This window comes from Dunckerocampus dactyliophorus, chromosome 8 (genome assembly GCF_027744805.1).
Source record: "Dunckerocampus dactyliophorus isolate RoL2022-P2 chromosome 8, RoL_Ddac_1.1, whole genome shotgun sequence".
In the NCBI taxonomy this organism is placed as follows: Eukaryota; Metazoa; Chordata; class Actinopteri; order Syngnathiformes; family Syngnathidae; genus Dunckerocampus; species Dunckerocampus dactyliophorus.
In genome coordinates, this window is record NC_072826.1 from 30866491 (window position 1) to 30885409 (window position 18919).

Below are 18919 nucleotides of genomic sequence, written 5' to 3' on the forward strand. Positions count from 1 at the left end.
CAAATAATAACCTGTACCCAAAATGTAAAACTAGTGTCTACGCCAGGCGTGACAGAACCATAACATTTCGACAAAAACATAGTTGACTTACTTTTTCAAACTCACTGGTGAAACTTAGAGGACCAGGCGCCTTCTTTAAGGAGACTTTGGATGCGAGAGCCCCGACATCACTTCCTGTCTGCCACTCACGCCTCCCCTTGGGAACTCATTTATAGCAATACACACAAACACAAGTCTTATGTCATAAATAACTTATTTACTCTTCTTATGTGTACTATATTGGGTAACGAGTGTAAAGAAGACTATAGGGGTATTATGTCTCAAGGGCATGCTCTAACTACGAAAATATTCTATTTATACATAAGGAATTCTACTACATGGAAATGCGGTCAGGTCAGGAACCAATAAACGAGGGATTACTGTATTGTTTTGAATGTATCAATTGTTTTTTTTGTTTTTTTTATATAGCACTGAAACTGCCAGATCAGATCTAAAGCAGCTCCCAGTTCTGCCCACCCAAGTTCTCAGAAAGCACCCGTCGCTGAGCTACTGGTAAGTTATCTGAGCAGTTGTGGTCTCCTAAAGCCACATAATGGTACACGGTCCCCAATCTCCCAAAACCCATATGTCTACAGAGGTAGACCTAATACTAAGTGAGTATTTTTACGCATTTTTACCTCAAAGTACACTGGTATTATACGGTCTGTAAAACTACGCAAGAAGTTTGGGAGGCCAGTAAATTCAGTTGTTCATGGTCATATTAAAGTCATGGTTTGACAGAAAAAGATTATCCTTGAACTTAAGTAAAACTAAAATAATGCTATTCGGTAATAGCAGAAAGGATACGTACGACCAAATGCAAATAAACGGAGTGGACATTGAAAAAGTGAAAGAAAACAAATTCCTGGGGGTCATAATAAACGAAAAAATGAGTTGGAAATCTCATATTAAATATATACAACAAAAGGTGGCGAGAAATACAGTACTTCAATATTGAATTAGGCAAAACATGTTCTTGATCAAAAGTCCCTCCACACTCTGTACTGTTCCTTAGTATTAGCATATCTAACATATTGTGTGGAGATATGGGTAATCATTACAAAAGTAATCTTCACTCACTCACTGTACTGCAAAAAAGATGGTGAGGATCATTCATAATGCCAACATAATAGACAACATATAAACCCTTTATTTTTAAAATCACAGATACTAAAATTTGCAGATTTAGTACTCTTTCATACCGCTAGAATAATGCATAAAGTTAATAATAACTTGTTAGCCAAAAACCTCATACAGTATTTCTCTATCAGAGAGGAGAAATATGATCTTAGAGGAAAATTCAACTTAAAACATTTATACACGAGAATTACGCTGAAAACCTACAGCATTTCTGTATGTGGAATTCAATTATGGAACGGATTGAGCAAGGAACTCAAACTAAGTACAGAGATGAGCACATTCAAAAAAACAATACAAGCAGTTGATGTTTGCTAAATACAAGGCAGAAGAGTCTTGATCATCACAATGAGTGTTCTGTCATGTTTGTTTTTTTATTTTACTGTTATTTATTTATTATTATAATGATTGTCATATAAAATATAAGATGGAATGCAGGAAGTGCAGGATTAAATAAGTTTTGCTTCTTCCTACTCCTTTTGGACATGTGACTGTGAATGAGATGTATTCCATTGTAACCTTCATGTTCAAATAAACTAAACCAAACCAAACCAAACCAGTACTCAAACAAAAGAAGAATTTTGGCCGATGGTGGTGCTGGATTCTTCTTTCTGTCCCAAAGAAAATATAGCTGGGAACAATGTGGGTTGGTTTGCGCTAGGTAACAAAGTTGAAATTGTGACTTAGATTGGAATAGATATAGAAAAAAAATCCCAAAAGAAAACATTGCAGATTTGAATTTTTAAGACGTTTTTGTGCAATTCCAGTGAAGAAGAAGTGATTGAGCATTACAAGAAACTGAAGGGTCTGACCAGAGGACAAGCCATTGTGAAGTAAGTTGTCAATGATTTCCATTGCACTTCCTCTAAAGTAGTTTCCGCATTGTGTCTGTTGTAAGCAGTCGTTGTCACCCGGCCAGAAGACGTCATTAATTAGAGGATAGCACCGTTCATTATTTCATTATCAACTGCATATCCTGTTCAGACTCACATGTGAGCTGGGGCCTATCCCAGCTGATTTTAGGCAAGAGGCTGGGTACGCCCTGGACTAGGGTTGGGCATCGATGAGAATCGGGAATAACATTAATTCCAATTTTTCAATTTCAGTTACTAGTTTCAATGCCCACTTCACCGACCGGAGGAAATGACTGCGAGCACCAACGAAGAAGACTTAATTTAATTTTTAAAAAAGCGTAGTCGGCTGAGTGCGACATTTGCGACACAAAGATATCGTGCAAAGGAGTGCGCACGACCAACGTGACTAAACACCTCCAGATTCATGGTGTACAAACAACAGTCTTTGACGCGCCGCGTCGGATGTCCTCTAAGTACTGTAATAAGAAGCATGGAAGTCAAACAACAAACGGCATCTGTCTCATGCCAGTGTAACCAAGGGTTGCGGGGTGCTCGCTGTTGTCGTGGAAGTTCGGTGTAAATATAACTACAGCTGCAGGATGTTCATGTTGATTCAGTTTATTTGTTTTCTTTAGCAAAAGTCAAGAGACTTTCTCAACCCACACACCACACTTCTGACCTTCAATATAAGAGCACGTTGCACTGCATCCTATTTACTGTGGTAACAAAATAAGGGTGTCATAAAAACACACTAACACAAACAACATATGTGGAAATGTTTTTTAATGGGCTTTTCAAAAGTCAACATCTTTTTGTGAAAGTGTGTACTCCTGTGAAAACAGTTCTGTGGTAAATTCATAGTAAAGTCATCTTATTTCAAAATTCATGGGGAAGTTCAGGTATTTCATCTGACCCAATTCTCAAAGCATCGGAATTGAGAATTGTTAGGAACCGGAACTGAAACGAGGTATCTGAAGCGGAATCTTTCAAATGCAAACGATGCCCAACCCCACCCCAGATTGGCCGCGGTCAATCACAGGGCACATGCAGTATAGAAAAACAACCATTCACACTCACATTCACACGTATGGGCAATTTCATCTCCAGTTAAACATGCACGTTTTTGGACTGTGGGAGGAAACCAGAATACCCGTAGAAACCCCACGCAAGCACAGGGAGAACATGCAAACTCCACACAGAGAGGTCTGAGCCGAGATTAATTAGAGGATGTGCTGATAACGGCCAGCCGAGGAAACTTAGGAAACCTGTAGTTCTGTTGTTTTTTTTACAGGGTTTTAGGTTTGTACAACCCTGGTCATTTATGCACTGATGTTTTATGTCCTTCGATTGATCAATGGACTTTCCGACCCTCTCCGCCAGGGCTGTGAAACAAATCGATTGACTTGCCGTCGTAAATGACCGTGGCTTGTCAATGACTGCAGTTTAACTCTCATCTGTCGACTGTAGGTTGTCAGTGATGAAGTGTAAGTGGCTATATTTCTTATAACCTGTTCCTCCTTCCTTAGGTACCTGGCCCTGGTGGAGTCCCTGCCAACATATGGTGTCCATTATTACCCAGTAAAGGTAACACGTGACCTCAGTGATACACACACCTTTGTTAAGATGTACATTCAATACAGTAGAGTTGTTCTGTAATGGTAATTCAATTATTGTAAATACTTGAAGTACTGTATACATTTGTTCAACTTTGATGAGCAACCTGCAACATGCTTAAAAAGCATGTTCATGTTGGAACAGGTGTGAACACACCTATAGACTTCCATCCATCCATCCATCCATTTTCTTCAGCTTATCCGAATTCGGGTCACGGGGACAGCAGTCTCAGTAGGGAAGATCAGACTTCCCGGTCCCCGGCCACCTCTTCCAGTTCCACCGGGAGGACACCGAGGCGTCCCCACGCCAGCTGTGACACATAATCCCTCCAGCGTGTCGTAGGTCTGCTGCGGGGCCTTCTCCCGACCGGGCACGCCCTGAACACCTCACCAGAGTGGCGTCCGGGAAGCATCCGGACTAGATGCCTGAGCCACCTCTACTGGCTCCTCTCCATATTCTTTGGCGACTCGAAATTGTTAATCGGTGTGAATATGACTGTTGAGAGAGTAGTTGTTTGTTGGTGCTGTATGTGTCTTGTGATTCACTGGCGACCAGTCCAAGACCCTGCTTATAAGTCAGCCAGGATAGGCCCCACGTAGCCGTGACCCAAACGAGGACATGTGGTTTTCAAACATGCATGGATGGATGAGGGGGTACTCCCACTAACAGCGCTACTGGTGTTCTGTGCTTTCTTACAGGACAAGCAGGGAATACCCTGGTGGCTAGGTGTCAGCTACAAAGGCATTGGCCAGTACGACTTACAAGACAAGCTGAAACCAAGAAAGGTTAGTAGCTTTTTATTTACCACAAATTTTGCTTGAACCCTTCAAGAACATGTGCTGAACAAACAGTGAGATTTGTGTTACAATGCCATTTTTAATACCTTAATACCCAACTGATATTAAGTGGTTGGATTAAGGGGAGGGTGGCACCGGGATGAGTGACAGTGAGTGACTGGCTGGAGCGGCCGAAAGACGACTACTCTACACGTGTGTTTTAACAGTGAAATAAACCTTTGCTTAGGTGTCTTGCTAGGTTTATCCATGACATGGTTAATGATCCAGCCAACGTGTAAATAAGTGTCATGAAAATCCCGGTTCCCATGCCAGTCCCAAGAAAGCAAAGGTTGGGTGGGAAAGATGTTATCAGCTTTGACGCTATGGATTCAAGGCTGTAGGTCAATAAGGAAAAATGCCAGTACAAAAAAGTGGCATGGATTGTCGTGAGCTTTCAACAGTTCAACTTGTGTTGTGTTGTTATTTAACAGATCACTTCACAACAGACAAAACAGTATGCTACTACTATTTTAAGTTGATGAAAACAGTAATTAACATTTGCGGATCTGGCATATTTTTTTTAAATGCATCGTTTAATAGCTTTGGATGCTTCCTTCGGGAGTTACTGCTCAGCACGTGTTCAGCAAGCCCCGTGCTCCGGCCTGTGCAATAACCAAGGTCTGCTGAAAGAGAATTGAGAGCACTAGCCGTCGAGCGAAAAGCCCGGACTGTCAACTCGATGCCCGGCATGACTCTTAAAGTGTCGGTGCCTATCATCGAAACCCCTATGAAGGAGGGTGCCCACCTGACAACCCTAAAGAAGTTTGAAACCCACCCTCCACTCACAACATCACCACAGCTTGGAGATGACTGATGCATACATTGTTAACATTCATGCCCTGTGTGCCTGTGTTCATTCGGGAAGGGATCCACCTAGTCCTAAACCACAACTTAAAGTGTCAGGTTTACCAACGAATATCCACACAGGCTGTCACCCATTACACATACACGTGCATCTAATTCAGCGTGTCGCTAGATTGCAGCAGCATCAGCACTGGGGTGCTGCTCTTCCAGGCGCACGGTTGGCCGAAACGTGCATGGAAGCCAGTGTGTTGTGTCGAGTGCGTTGTGTTTACACAATTTCATATGTACGTAGGTGTTGACTTTGTTGATCGCAAAAGCAGGAAAATAGAAGTTCCGTACATGTGAACATAGCCCCTATCTAATTTTTCACATCTCAAAAAGCGGACATTTCACCTGAGTGTGTCGGCCTTTTATAGCCACTGTATGGCAGGAACCTGTTGACTTAGCAGGTTCTGTTGTTGCACTGGTTGCCAGGAGCGATCACTTGTGTGAGTGGCAGTGATGTTCTATAGGAAGCAATGGGCCTCTGTGGCTTACGTTGGCTCTAAGCCATCTGGGTGGGTGGGTTGTAGCAGTTTGGGTAGACTCTGACTCAGTGTAGTTTCCTGTTTATTTATTTTCACCTCTCAACTGATCGTTACAAGTCTTGAGACGTCTTTCTTTATGGGTCGAAGGATACATTTGTTCTGTCGAGCTGGAATAGTGCTTTCTGCACCAAAAGGCAAATGTACTGGAGCGCTGCAGTTGCACAGACGAAAGATGTGCATCCCAGACTTCCTGTAAGATGGTTCGCCAGAATATAACCAAGGAAACATTTTCTCTCTCTCTACTCCTTCTGTTACTAGGACTTCTCAATCAGCAGGCAATTAGACACTCCTTCAGACTACATGCTTGTCTACATATCTAACAAATGAGCAGAGCGTCTGTGTAGGCTCTCAGTCGTACAGGAGTTGTCCATCGAGGAAAAGGCTTCTTGAGACGTCATCTGTACTTCTGTGAAGAAGGTGTCGGAGCTACCAGCACTTATTAGTTCGCTGACGAAGCTCTTCGGATGAGGAGCGAAACGTCCGACACCTTCTTCACAGAAGTACAGATGACGTCTCAAGAAGCCTTTTCCTCCTAAATGAGCAGAGCCTTTAAATCTATTCTTTATTTCAAGTGAGAATCTCCATAAAATTGTCACAGAATACAGTCGTTGCTCGCCACTTTGCGGTTCGAATTTTGTGGCTTCACTCTACAAAAATATATTCATTAATAATTCGCTATAATCTTGTTTGGCTCATATGGCCTATTATTATTATTATTATTATTATTATTATTATTATTATTATTATTATTAGACAAAACATGCATATTTAAGCATATGTAAGACATTTGTTGGCCTAAATTAAGCATTTTCAAGAATGAAAACGCTAAATTAACTAAAATACAAATAAAGGCATTCAGAAGACTCTTTCAGAGACGTTGTGAATGATATGTAGTATTCTGCACTGGTCACTTGGTGTCAGTAATGTCACTGTAATGTTCGATGAGGCACACAAGCGTGAGATTTATCTCCAGAGCAACGGGTTTTTATTGCAGGTTTGAATTATCTCACAACAGGCACAATAATCCCTCATAAAAGTTGCTCATTAAAACACAAACACAAAAAAACTGTTGCTACAGTAACTCACGCCAAGCTAAAACTCTGAACCCTCGATGTCAATTCCTGTCCGTCCGCCACTGAGTTCCCTTAGGGAACACATCTATAACAACACACACAAGCACAAGTCTTATTTGTGTCTTAAATAGCTCATTTACTACTATTGTGTCTACTATAAGAGTCATACGAGTGCAAAGGTCACTATAGGGATGTTAGTTCATGTTTAGAGGGCTCTAATAATGTTAAAACCCATATTTAGAAGGTCGTAAGCAGGTTTTCTATGCTCCAACTACGAAAATATTTTATGTATAAACATGGAATCCCACTTAGCGGAAATTCTCTTGCCACGGTTGGGTCTGGAACCAATGAACCGTGATTAACGAGGATTAAACAAGCTACAAAGAATGGGAAATAAAAACTGAACAGATACATTCACTTGTCACTCATCATGTCTCAGTACGTGTTACTCACTGTCAGTGCACCATATGGAAATGTACAGCCTTGACAAGAAAAGAGTGTGTGATGTGACTCTTAGGGGGTGGAGCAGACTGTCCTGGTTGCGTGGATTGTTGATGTTGGCAAACATCAGCAGGTGACGTGATGTTGCTTAATGTTACTTGTTAAGCATGTCTGAAACAAATGAATCATGCCATACCATTACTGTATTGAATGTGAACACATTGCTTTATGACACACGTGGCGCCAACGACATACATAAAACATGTATATGCACTCAAACCTGCAGGATAAACATCTGCTGCCAGATATTGCAGGATAGGTTGCTTTGTTTGGACTCTCCCTAGAAGCTGTGCAAAACCTTTGTAGAGGTTAAATGTCGCCTGTGTTGTTTTAACTCTTCCTTCAGGAAAACCACTTTTAGTCTGATGGTTATTAGCTTTGCAACGTTTGAGGTGTGTCACATCACTGACATACTTTGGCAGTGGCCTCGGCAGCAGTCGCTGGAGTTTCCTCTCTAGTTTCATTCATGTGCTAGCGCACAGGCGTGAGCTTTCTCTAACGAGAGGAATGATCGGATGAAAGTGTTTTATGTACTATTGTTATTTGATGATTCAATGTTAATGATGCTGAAAGTGATAGGGAACAGTGAGATGAGCTCACTGGTTGGTTTCCATTGTTTTATTAATTGTTTCACTGTTGTGTATTTGAGAAGACATGCGCTATTGGTTTAGTTGTCCACCAACTATTAGACAGTCAAATGTATAGCATGAAAATTTTCATCTACAGTACAGTTTCCTGGACCAAGTAGCCTGACAGACTGCAAAGTCTAGGTCTATTAATGATTAGTCCAAAGTAACAGATTCCTTGCATGTTTTCCCCAGAGAGTAGAGAGAGAGAGATTGAACAACACACCCAAGTTCTGTGAAACGTTTTCAGTAAAACTGGGGCGGTAGTGGCTCAGGAGGTAGAGCAGGTCGTCCAGAAACCGCAAGATTGCCGGTTCCATTCACCCAGTCACTGTTGTGGTGTCTCCAGGCGGGACACTTCACCCACCTGCCCACACTGGTGTACCGGTGGCGGTTGGAGAGGCCGTAGGCACAAATTTCTGTCAGACTACCCCAGGGCGGCTGTGTCTACAGATGTAGACACATCATGTAGATGTAAGATTATCACCAGTGTGTGACTGGGGAGTGAATGAATAATGGGTTCACTTCCTTGTGAAGCGCTTTGGGTACCTGGAAAAGCGCTATATAACATCTAATGCATTATTATGGGCATATCTGTGTGGAGTTTGCATGTTCTCCCCGTGCGTGCGCGTGTGCGTGCGTGTGTTTTCTCCGGGTACTTGGGTGTCCTCCCACATTCCAAAAACATGCATGTTAGATTAAATGGCGACTCTAAATTGTCCATAAGTATGAATGTGAGTGTAAATGGTTGTTTGTCTATAGGTTCCCTGCCATTGGCTGGCCACCAGTCCAGGGTGTACCCCGCCTCTGGCCCCAAGTCAATGGATGCATACGGTAGTAGTAGTAGTAGTAGTAGTAGTAAAAATTCTGTATGTAGAGTAGAGCTTGAACAATTAATCCAATTAATCTACAACTATTTTGGTATAAGATTAATCATTTTTATTTGAAAATGTACATATGCTCTGATTTCAGCCCCTCAAATGAAAGCAGACCTATTATCCTTGTGTTTTAGGCAAAACAAGATATTCACACACATCCGCTTTGACGTTTTTGCCTCTTTTCTGTTATGTTGCGGAGCAAACAGTCTACCTGGTTAATCAACTAAGAAAATAATTGTTTGCTGTAATGTAAAGTAGTATGGAATTAGAAGGAACTACATGCTTATTTAGGAGCTATGAAGTGTAGCAGAATTTTTTTATTTTGTATTTTTAAATGGGCTTTTATCATTAACATGTATACAACCTGTTGGTCTGGTCTGACTAAAAGGGAAGGAAGAGCCATGCATGAGCGGGAGAGGGAGCAGCTCTGAGCGATACAAAGCATGAGGTGTCTGTGATGTCAGAGGACGGGGGTGGTTAAAGGGGTGTGGCTCGCAGCACAGTTCAGCTGAAACTCTTGCAACACCTATCAGGGCTCTCCAAGAATAAACAAGAGAGAGCATTGTTCAAGGAAGCTCGGTCCCTGTGGGAAGCTCAAAGTCAATAGGATTCAATACACCAGGGATAGCTAAAACTTAACCAGCAAGGTAAGCCTTTAATCAGTCCCACCTATTAACTAATATGCGTTTTAATCATGGCACTCCTTAAGTTTGTGTTCAGTTTTTTAAAATAATATATGGCAAGTGCCTGAAATTGCAGACAAGCCTTATTTTTTTTGTTTGTAACTTAGGGGTACATTCAAACATATTGCATAAATGTGGTGGTGAGTTTCATAAAAAAAAAAAAAAATGCTTTGAAAAGTCTTCTAAAAGGGGAGAGAGTTGCTCACTGGGCAGTGGCCTGAGTGAACTGTTTGGTGAGTCCAGTTTCCGAGGAGCAGATGTGTCAGTCTGAAAGAGAAATGCTGCTGTTTCCAGCACGCTTCTTCAGAAGAAGGAAATGAGAAGCTACTCTGCACCATTTTTTGCACCATGCGCTTGGCAGCCGATGTTTAAATAGCCGATACATAATCACAATTGCTCTTCTGGTAACGTCACTTGATTTTTCTGGCTGGCCAGGTCTTTCCCACCTTCTGCTCTTGTATCATTTATCACTGCAAATACAGCTCATTTACCTGAAAAACAAAGTAACAAAGACGAGCTACTTCTGGCTTTAATGAGGACGTACTGTAGTTGTGTATCTATGAAATACTCGGGCTTTCAGTGTATCCAAGTGCTGCTGAAATACTTTCCCCCTCCGTCTTAACGCCCAACTGTCTGTCTGCAGTTGTTCCAGTGGAAGCAGTTGGAGAATTTGTATTTCCGGGAGAAGAAATTTGCAGTGGAAGTGAACGACCCACACAGGTCAGAGCCGGCTGAATGAGTTAATCTATCCTAACACATTTCTGGGGCTCTTTCCTCTTTGTGTTGTTTTACGCTGACTCTAGTTGCAATGAATGTCCTTGCACACTGTGGAGGGCGTCTGCAGTGAGCGCCTGCTATAAGGTCTTAATGGTTCAAACCCGTCTGTTGGTTCTTTAAAGGCTGTTATTAGGACCACTGTTTGTCACCTTGCCTTTAGATGTGCAAGTTCCAGACGCCAAAGTGTTTTTTTTCCATTTGCAAATGATTACATTAAAAACTTAGAGGTTTAATAATGAGGTTATGACAAGTCTGTTTTTTTTTCAGTTTATTTTTCATGGCACACAGCCAGTCAAATACATCGTTGCATGGTGTCTAGGGATTGCTATGATATGCTATGATGTATAAACATTGTAATCATCAATTCTTTCATTGATGTTTTGGGCAAGTGCTCACTCAGGCAATTGTCATTTCTGGTTTGACTTTAAAAAGATGTTTTATTTTTTTTTATGTCCAACAGTCAAACAGTGAGCAAGCGGACTTTTGGACAGACCGGCCTTGTCATTCACTCCTGGTATGCCAGCCATTCTCTGATTAAAACTATCTGGGCGATGGCCATCAGTCAGCACCAGTTCTACCTGGACAGGAAGCAAAGCAGAGTGAGTATTTTGCTTCTTACTCTCAGTCCTACTAATTTAGTAGTAGAAGGGCTCCAGTGTTCAAATTTGCTTGCAATCTGCTGTATTTTGAAGATCGCATAATAATAATCTGTTTCCGCCACGAGGTCGGGCCGATCCGGCTGCCGTACGTTTGTACCTGTGGGCCACAATCCCAACATGGTAATGCGCCTCAAAGCTGGTTGCCACCCGCAAGAACAAAAGGCAACACCACCATGCAGACATGTCCGCGATGTACCGTGGTGAACTTAGTTTCATGTTGGATGTTGGATATTTGATTCTGTAGCTACAGCAGTAGTTCCCCCTCATTGTGCCCGGACTGCTCTGTAATGTTGCGGGGAGCTCACACATGAAGTGCTGCTGTAACCGCTGGTTGTTTATACTAGAGACCGTCAAAAAATTACAATTGCGTTGAAGTCCTATATTTTATATCACACCACAAATTGATCTATAACCATGTCAAATGATTGGTCCTACCCTAAAAGTATTTTGCATGCCCATTTTTTTCCAGTTGTAGCTTTTATTGGATCTTTTATTGGATTAGAGACCTGACTCACAGAGGTTTGTTACAAAAGCCAAACAATACAGTATTGTTGGTCAAGCAGTGGAATAAGGTAAATTCAGCAATACTTTGGTTTCATTACTTTTAATGCTTTGAAGAGCTATTTTTATAACCATATTCAATTCCACTTGCTTATTAAAGCTTATTTAAAAAAAAAAAAAAAAAGGATCGGCAAGACTGTTAAAAAAAAAAAAATCGGATCGGATGGGAAGCCAAAAAACGTGGATCGGGACATCTCTAGTTGAAATATTTGGAATATTTGGATGTTGTCGGCTCTGTGGTAACAGAGAGGTGGGCCACAAGGTAGAGGTAAACGTGATGATGTTTACTGTGCTGAGCATTTTCATTCTCAAGCTGAATGGTGAAGCAGCGGAATTGCTGTTTAATTAGCAGCGTGGTGAAATGTGCTCATTCAAAGGGAAAGTATACAGAAAATGTGCAGCGTAAGGCTTGGAATGGACAAAAGCGCTTTGAAACCACCCAGGCAAAGATAATGAGAACAAGGTGCAGGGGCTTCATAGCCTTTTAGTGCTACCCACTGTCTTAGATGCTGTTTAGATCCCCCAAGTTGAAACATGGAATGCTGCTAAACAACATGAGTGGTGTGTGATGTCGCCTCTTGCTGTGGAAATAGATCAACGAATGAGGTTGTGGTGGCAAAGGAAGATGGTGTGTCGGTGTTTATCCAGGAATCGAGAGCCTGTCCTGATAGATGAGACAGCAGTTGATTTCCCCGGCATGCGAATGGAACAGCTGCTATCTGCGTACTTAATTTATTAAAATAAAATACTCTCATTGCCCACTTCAACTCTCCTTTTCTGACTCCCGTTTCCTCCTGGCATGCTTTTTCAATATCCTGTACCTCTTTTCCTCCTGGGTAGTCAAATATGACGACAACGAGGAGTTCAGGAGACATTGCCATGGATCTCACAGAGATTTCTTCTCAGCGGATAACTAAACTCACCAGCCTCGAAAGCAAAGACCACCTCATCATGGCAAGCAGCGGAAGCCTCATCTCGGCCGGTAAGTCGTGGCTTCACCCTTTACTGGCCTCAGGTCTGCATCCACTCTAATTGTAAGACGATCGTACGTCTTCCTACAGGTTCTGCTGACTCTGACCTTGGCGAGGAGCAGAAGAAAGAGAAAATGACCGAGCTAAAAAAGAAAGAGAAAAACCTTCAAGACACACTTGCGCAAAAACTTGAAGAACTAAAGAGGATCTGCATGCGAGAAGCGGTTAGACACTCAACTACTTTTTTTTTTTTTTTTTTTTAATAATTCCTGTAAATCATCCGAACGGTGAGCTGACTGTTTATTGCTGTCACTTCCAGGAGCTTACAGGCGCATTGCCTAAAGAATATCCCTTGGCCACGGGCGAAAAACCCCCTCAAGTACGACGACGCGTTGGGACAGCATTCAAGCTTGATGACCTTTTCCCCTATAATGAGGTTAGAACAACATAACCGCCTCTTCGTTGTTTGTGTTTGAAGTTTTGTAGGCTTAAAAAGGTTTCTGTACAAATCTGACAAAGAACCCACTCCTTAATAAACTTCCACGGTGAATGAAACTAACCCTGTCGTACATTACTCTTCAGGATCCACATTTAAGGAATCTGGAAAGCAGATTCGCCTTGCAGCAGAAGATTGTGGAAGCGGCCATGAAGTTAACCAACGAGGGTGATCTATCCAAGACGGTGAAGAAGAAAAGGAGAAACAACTGTTTGGATGCAATGAGAAAACTGGAGGAGATCGAGAGGGAGATCAATGACTACAGGATCAAGAAAGGAAAACAACCCACCCAGAGAGCCTCTGTGATCTTAGGTAGCATGAACAACCCACATCAATGCCTGGAGTCTACTTTTTCTTAACATTAAAGAATTTGAAGAGTTTTTGTTGAAAGATGCTGTTCAAATTTCTCATCATTTCTGTTGCCAGATGATATCAATCCATCAGACCTCAGCTCTCTATCTGACAGCTTCACACTGGACGAAGGTAAGACCTGTGTTGGTCAGTCATCACACCAAAGACGTAGTTGTACATTGTTTTTTCAACCCGAACGCTCGCTCCCAACAATACGTCGTTTACGTTTTTTTGCGCGAGAGGCGAAAAGAGGTGATTGCGCAAGTACGCAATAAAAGAGGTCACTTTTCATACAGTTTGAAGCCACAAAAACGGCCACAAGGCAGCAGAAGTGCATTTGATGAGGGCCCGGTGTGGATTTTTTGCATGTATGACAGAGAGTGTGGAGGAGTGTAGCGTGTAGAAGGTTACGCATCGTAGGGAACGCATGCATGCAGGCATGCGCGCGTGTCCACACACAGTTTACTTCCGAAAGTGATGTCTCAGCTGTCATAAAAGCAAAAAAAGTTTGTCAAAGTGAAAGTTATGCTTGAAATGTATCTTTTCACAAAAAGCTGATTTTTCTCCATTTTTTTAGTCAGGAACTGCTATTTTCCTGAAACTTACTTATGTTCTACTGCTGATTACTAAAGAACGCAAAAAGGTAGAAACAAAACTTATTTTCCTGATGACAGATCAGAGTCTAGTCTTTCTTGTGGTAGGTTCCATGTTTGTATAGCCACATAGAACACAATATTCTGTGTACCCCAAAAAATCACAGTCAAAAGGGGTTGAATTTTGAAAAATGTCTGGGATTGAATGAGTTGATTGCCAGTTTTCACGTGGTATGCATCATCACATCAGGTTCATGTGGGCTCTTTTTCATCCCAGATGACGAGCTCAGTTCCCAGAGACGGCGGTCAACGTCAGTCCAGTACTCACCAAGATCCCACCATGCTGAGACTCTGAGGATTCACTACAGCAAAGAGAGACGAGCTTCCTCTAATGACCAACACACAGACAGCCGGTACGGTATATCATTTGTCATGTGACGGGTGCCGCACAGCAGCGGTTTTCAAACTGGTGGGTCGCCACCCAATATTGCAGAAAAAAAAAAATCCAATGACTCGATGTCTGTGAATGCACCTTGCGCTCTTGTCTGTGCTGTTCAGTTGCTACACCCCAACCGGTTGTGTGCCTAGGTTTCTGGGGTGACCGCAACAGTCCCTTTTTCCACAATGTCCACAATTTGGGTCGCTGCTTGTCATTGAGGGGGATGGTGGGTCCCGCAGCCAAACCAGTTGAGAACCACTGCTTCACAGTCTGTATAAACAGTGCATCCCCACATGTTTGGACCACAGCGATACCTCGTTTATTGCAATTAATTGGCTCCAGACCTGACCGCGATAATTGAAATTCCTTGAAGTACAATTCAATATTAATAAACAGAATATTTTCATAGTTAGAGCATAGAAAAGCTGTTTATGACTTTCTAAATACGATTTTTACCGTTATTTGAGCCCTCTAGACATGAAATAACTCCGCTATAGTCACCTTCACACTCATGTTACCCAATATAGTAGACATAATCAGAGAAAATAAGTCATTTCAGACATAAATAAGACCTGTGCTCGCATTTGTTTCAATAAATGTCTTCCGAAAGTGTGGACAGGAAGTGACGTCGTGAATTCAGAGTTGAGTTTTAGCTGGAGTACGGCCACAGTGATGATGATGACTATTATTATTTTGTTATTATTGTGCCTATTGTGACATAAATAACTATAAAACAATAAAAGCCTGTCATTGGCCATCAAGTCTGGTGCATGTTACAAGTGACACCTAGTGGCCAGTGCAGGTTACAGTTCATCCACGTCTTGTATTGCCATAAACTATTGTTGTATTTTAGTTCATTTAGAACATTTTTATCCTTGAAAATGCTTAATTTAGTCCAAGAATACATAACATTTGCTTAAATATGCATTTTTTGGCTAATAGGCCGTAGGCGGCCACACAACAGCGATAATTTATTAGTTAATTGTTGAAAACATGCGATAGAGCGACCCTAAGTCAGTAATCACTTACAGGTCAGATGTACTGCACACGTGTTCCGCTGTTAAAAAGCCCACAGTTTTTGCATGCTTGTCTTTATGCTTCACTGATGATGTTTTTTTTTGTCAAACATTGAGATTTTGCATCTTGTGTGGCGGTCCTTGAACGCACCATAGTTGCTGTGAGACGTAAAAGTGAAAACTTTACACTTTGACTCCATCCGTTCATGGATCGCCATACATGTTCATTCATTACTGGCGAGTACCGGGGTAGGCTTCAGGAACTGAATCTAATCTAATAATTACAAGAGTCACTCTTATTGCAAATGTTGATCCGAAATTGCAGGAGAATGTGATAAGTCAAGCCAGCAGGTTTGCAGCGGGGGGAGGGAAGGGAGCGAGCATTGTGTCAAAAAGATACATTTTTATGGGCGTCTCAATGACTTGTGGATTTTCAGCATTTGCTGGTGGTCCTGAAAGGTAACCCCTGCAAAAAGCAGGGATCTACAATGTATATATACTTTTTTAACATGTGCTTTGACTGCTGTTTGTGTTTGTGTGTGCGGAGCTAGTACAGGCCTGTAATGTTGCTCCAGAGCTGCATTCCTACCAGCTGCCTCCTCCCTCCTTCAAAAAAGTCCCCCCCCTCCCTTATCAGCCCAAATGCACCAGTTTTAAAAATAGACAGGGGAGAAAAAAAAAACATGTCAGTGCCTGTGAAGAAGCAACCAACGATCCCCGTCTGTGAGCAGAGAGAAGAAGGGGAACATGAAAGTGGCATTGTACCCAAGTTCTAATAGCTCCATTGCTGTGTTGCTGGATGTGAACTCATTTTAAGCAGTCAAGATGCATTCTGACCTACATGCTGTATTCAGGACAGTGCTGCCGCGGTTTTGTTTTCCTTTTGCTTTTTCAGTTTGAGAAGCGGGAGGGAAGTGTATATCTTGACAGGAGGCTCTAAACTGAAATGTGATTGTTATCTGCCTTCCAGGTTAAACTACGGTCACATCCAGGAACCCCTCCACCGCGGCCACCGCGATGCCTTATTAAGCCACAACAGCCCATACAAGTCAGCCACCAGACAACCATGTGACGCGCGCAGTATGCCTCCTACCCCACTGCTCACCCGCAATGCCTACAGCAGCACCCAGCTCAAGTACGTCACTTTTTAATCAGATATCCACTTCCTTAGCCCCTTCGCCAACATTTCAAGGAACTTCTTAAAACTTATTTATCAGGGTAAATGATTAGATTATATCAATTATTAGGAATCTGTGTGGTTTGCGTTTCCATGCCACCTCAAAGTTCAGGGTAATTCATTCAGATAAGGCGAATGATGCATGGAGGAGTAGTATATTTTTACATTGATGCAATGGAAATAAACTGACAGACCAGGGTCATAAGAGTCCTTATGGTCCATTTCAGTGAGAAATCACAGTACCTAAATTATAAAGAAGGTGAGGAAACACTACTGAATTCAAGCAGCGTCTGTTACAATAGGATTGTAATGTAAAGGTAGGATAGGAACCTTTTAACACAGGTAGCAGGGGGAACATTGTATGGGAGGCACATAACAGAAGGTGAGGTGGGCTAGTGTGTCTGGGCATCGGGCATCGGGCATCGGGCATCGGGCATCGATGGGAACCGGGACTTGCATTCCTATTCTCCCGGAATGGTTTTTTTTATTATTTCAATCCGCTGAGCGGCAATAATCACAGACACATATACGTAGACACCACATCGAGCGCTGTCCGTACGTCAACGTCGTCGCCATATTGGATGCATTAAACTGCGCATACAAGTAAATGTACTTACGTTAAAGAGACATTCAGACGTTTCATCCATGAACTTTAGTTAGCGCCCTCATTTAAACCATGCAAACTTTTATGACCGTGCGTTTGAAAAGAATCCAAAGTGAGAATTGTTAGGAACCGGATTCAAATTTAAACGATGCCCAACCCTAAGTGCGTGTAACGTTGGTTGTACCTGCTGCTGAAGCTAAAGTGAGCCAACTGTACGGCTCTACCACAGTGAAACGGCAAAAAAGCAAAAGTGATTTTAAATGTTCATTTATGTTATATTTGCATTATTTTCCGCATGTAAAACTGCAATTATTCTCTGTAAAATGTGTTTTGTGTTAATATTTTTGGGGTGTCTGGAACGGACTAATGACGAAAGCTGAGGTTGAGATGAGTAATACAATAAGTCGCATCTCTACTTTTAGTTATAGTGCATCCAAATGGTGCTGCCGTAAGCAGATAGAGCTGACAGGCTTGCACACGTGGGTCTCTGTCACGTTGTTATTAAGCCAACGCGATGTTTGCAACACAATAAAAGCATTATTGGACCCATCCTATCTGTGTTATTAAACGAAACAGTGGCTACATTGTTACACTATTGACTGTTGAGGCCCACATCAATCTGTGATGCGTTTAGAGATGGTGTGGTGACTTTGCAGAAGCGCAAACCCAAGCTCCACGGCGTAATTTAGCTGTAAAACAAGGCATTAACATTGGACGCTGACACGCTCGCTGCTCTGTCATGGTTGTGCTCATAATGTGTCCACAGGAAAAAAAAAAAGAGGCGATGGTAAACATGGATGTATTTTGGTTAGGTAAAGAATGATTTGATATTTTGTTTGTCACTTTAAGATCGGAGGATGATCCACAGCATTTTCGCCAGCGGAGCGGGAGTCTGGAGTCCCAGTCTCAGTTTCTACCAGAGACCGAACCACCTGTGCCCGCATTCAAGTTTTCCCCAACCCGACGCAGCAACAGCACCGAGGTGCTCGATGACGGCTCCTCCTACACGAGCCAATCCAGTGTGGAGTATGTCGTTCCTGGTCACCACAACCACAGGCGTAGGGTGCGCGGCCGCCACAGGAAAGATATTTACGCCAACACGGGCAGCATGCCCAACCTGGCCCAGCCAGAGACACACTGTTATGCTTACCAGCCCCGGACCCGACCCACTACGACCGCCTACTACGTCACGGGATATCCCAGCCATGCGGAGCCCGAGCCTTACTCGAACGGCGTATACATGTACGGCAGTGAGACGGAAGGACACTACAGTGTCAATCAGTCCTACCATCCCACCCACGCTGCTTACCGTGCCCACAACTTGCACACTCGCTACAGCAATGATGAGATAGATGGCACATCACAAAACCTGTACGCGACACTGAGGCCACCCAGGAACCGCCCGGGCCCCCGGAGTGAAGAGCAGATGTCGAGGAACTTTCAGAAGGCAGTTGTCGCCGAGCACTTGATAGGCTGGTACCATCGCAACACGGCTTACAAACAGGCAGCGTACAGCTACGACTATGATCGAGGTTCTCAGCAGAGTGTGAGCTACCCGACCATGCCTGCACCCCTCAGCCACAACAACAGAAACCTCTCCTACTCATCAGGTTAGACGAGTCTCGGTGCAGCCTGTTAATCCT

The 18919-nt window shown here is 42.7% G+C and overlaps 1 protein-coding gene across 4 annotated transcripts in view; it reads left to right on the top strand.

The window, feature by feature from the left end:
* Nucleotides 1-18919, top strand: part of frmd4ba (FERM domain containing 4Ba) — a 67237-nt gene that overhangs the window by 43438 nt on the left and 4880 nt on the right. For all 4 annotated transcript variants that reach the window (XM_054783565.1, XM_054783563.1, XM_054783564.1 and 1 more), the window contains 14 exons: nucleotides 469-552; nucleotides 1944-2009; nucleotides 3557-3614; nucleotides 4343-4429; nucleotides 10276-10352; nucleotides 10870-11008; nucleotides 12470-12611; nucleotides 12691-12824; nucleotides 12920-13036; nucleotides 13183-13408; nucleotides 13523-13579; nucleotides 14318-14453; nucleotides 16466-16630; nucleotides 18126-18886. In XM_054783565.1, the coding sequence (XP_054639540.1) occupies nucleotides 469-552; nucleotides 1944-2009; nucleotides 3557-3614; nucleotides 4343-4429; nucleotides 10276-10352; nucleotides 10870-11008; nucleotides 12470-12611; nucleotides 12691-12824; nucleotides 12920-13036; nucleotides 13183-13408; nucleotides 13523-13579; nucleotides 14318-14453; nucleotides 16466-16630; nucleotides 18126-18886 (2249 nt within the window). The remainder of the gene's footprint in view (nucleotides 1-468; nucleotides 553-1943; nucleotides 2010-3556; nucleotides 3615-4342; nucleotides 4430-10275; nucleotides 10353-10869; nucleotides 11009-12469; nucleotides 12612-12690; nucleotides 12825-12919; nucleotides 13037-13182; nucleotides 13409-13522; nucleotides 13580-14317; nucleotides 14454-16465; nucleotides 16631-18125; nucleotides 18887-18919) is intronic.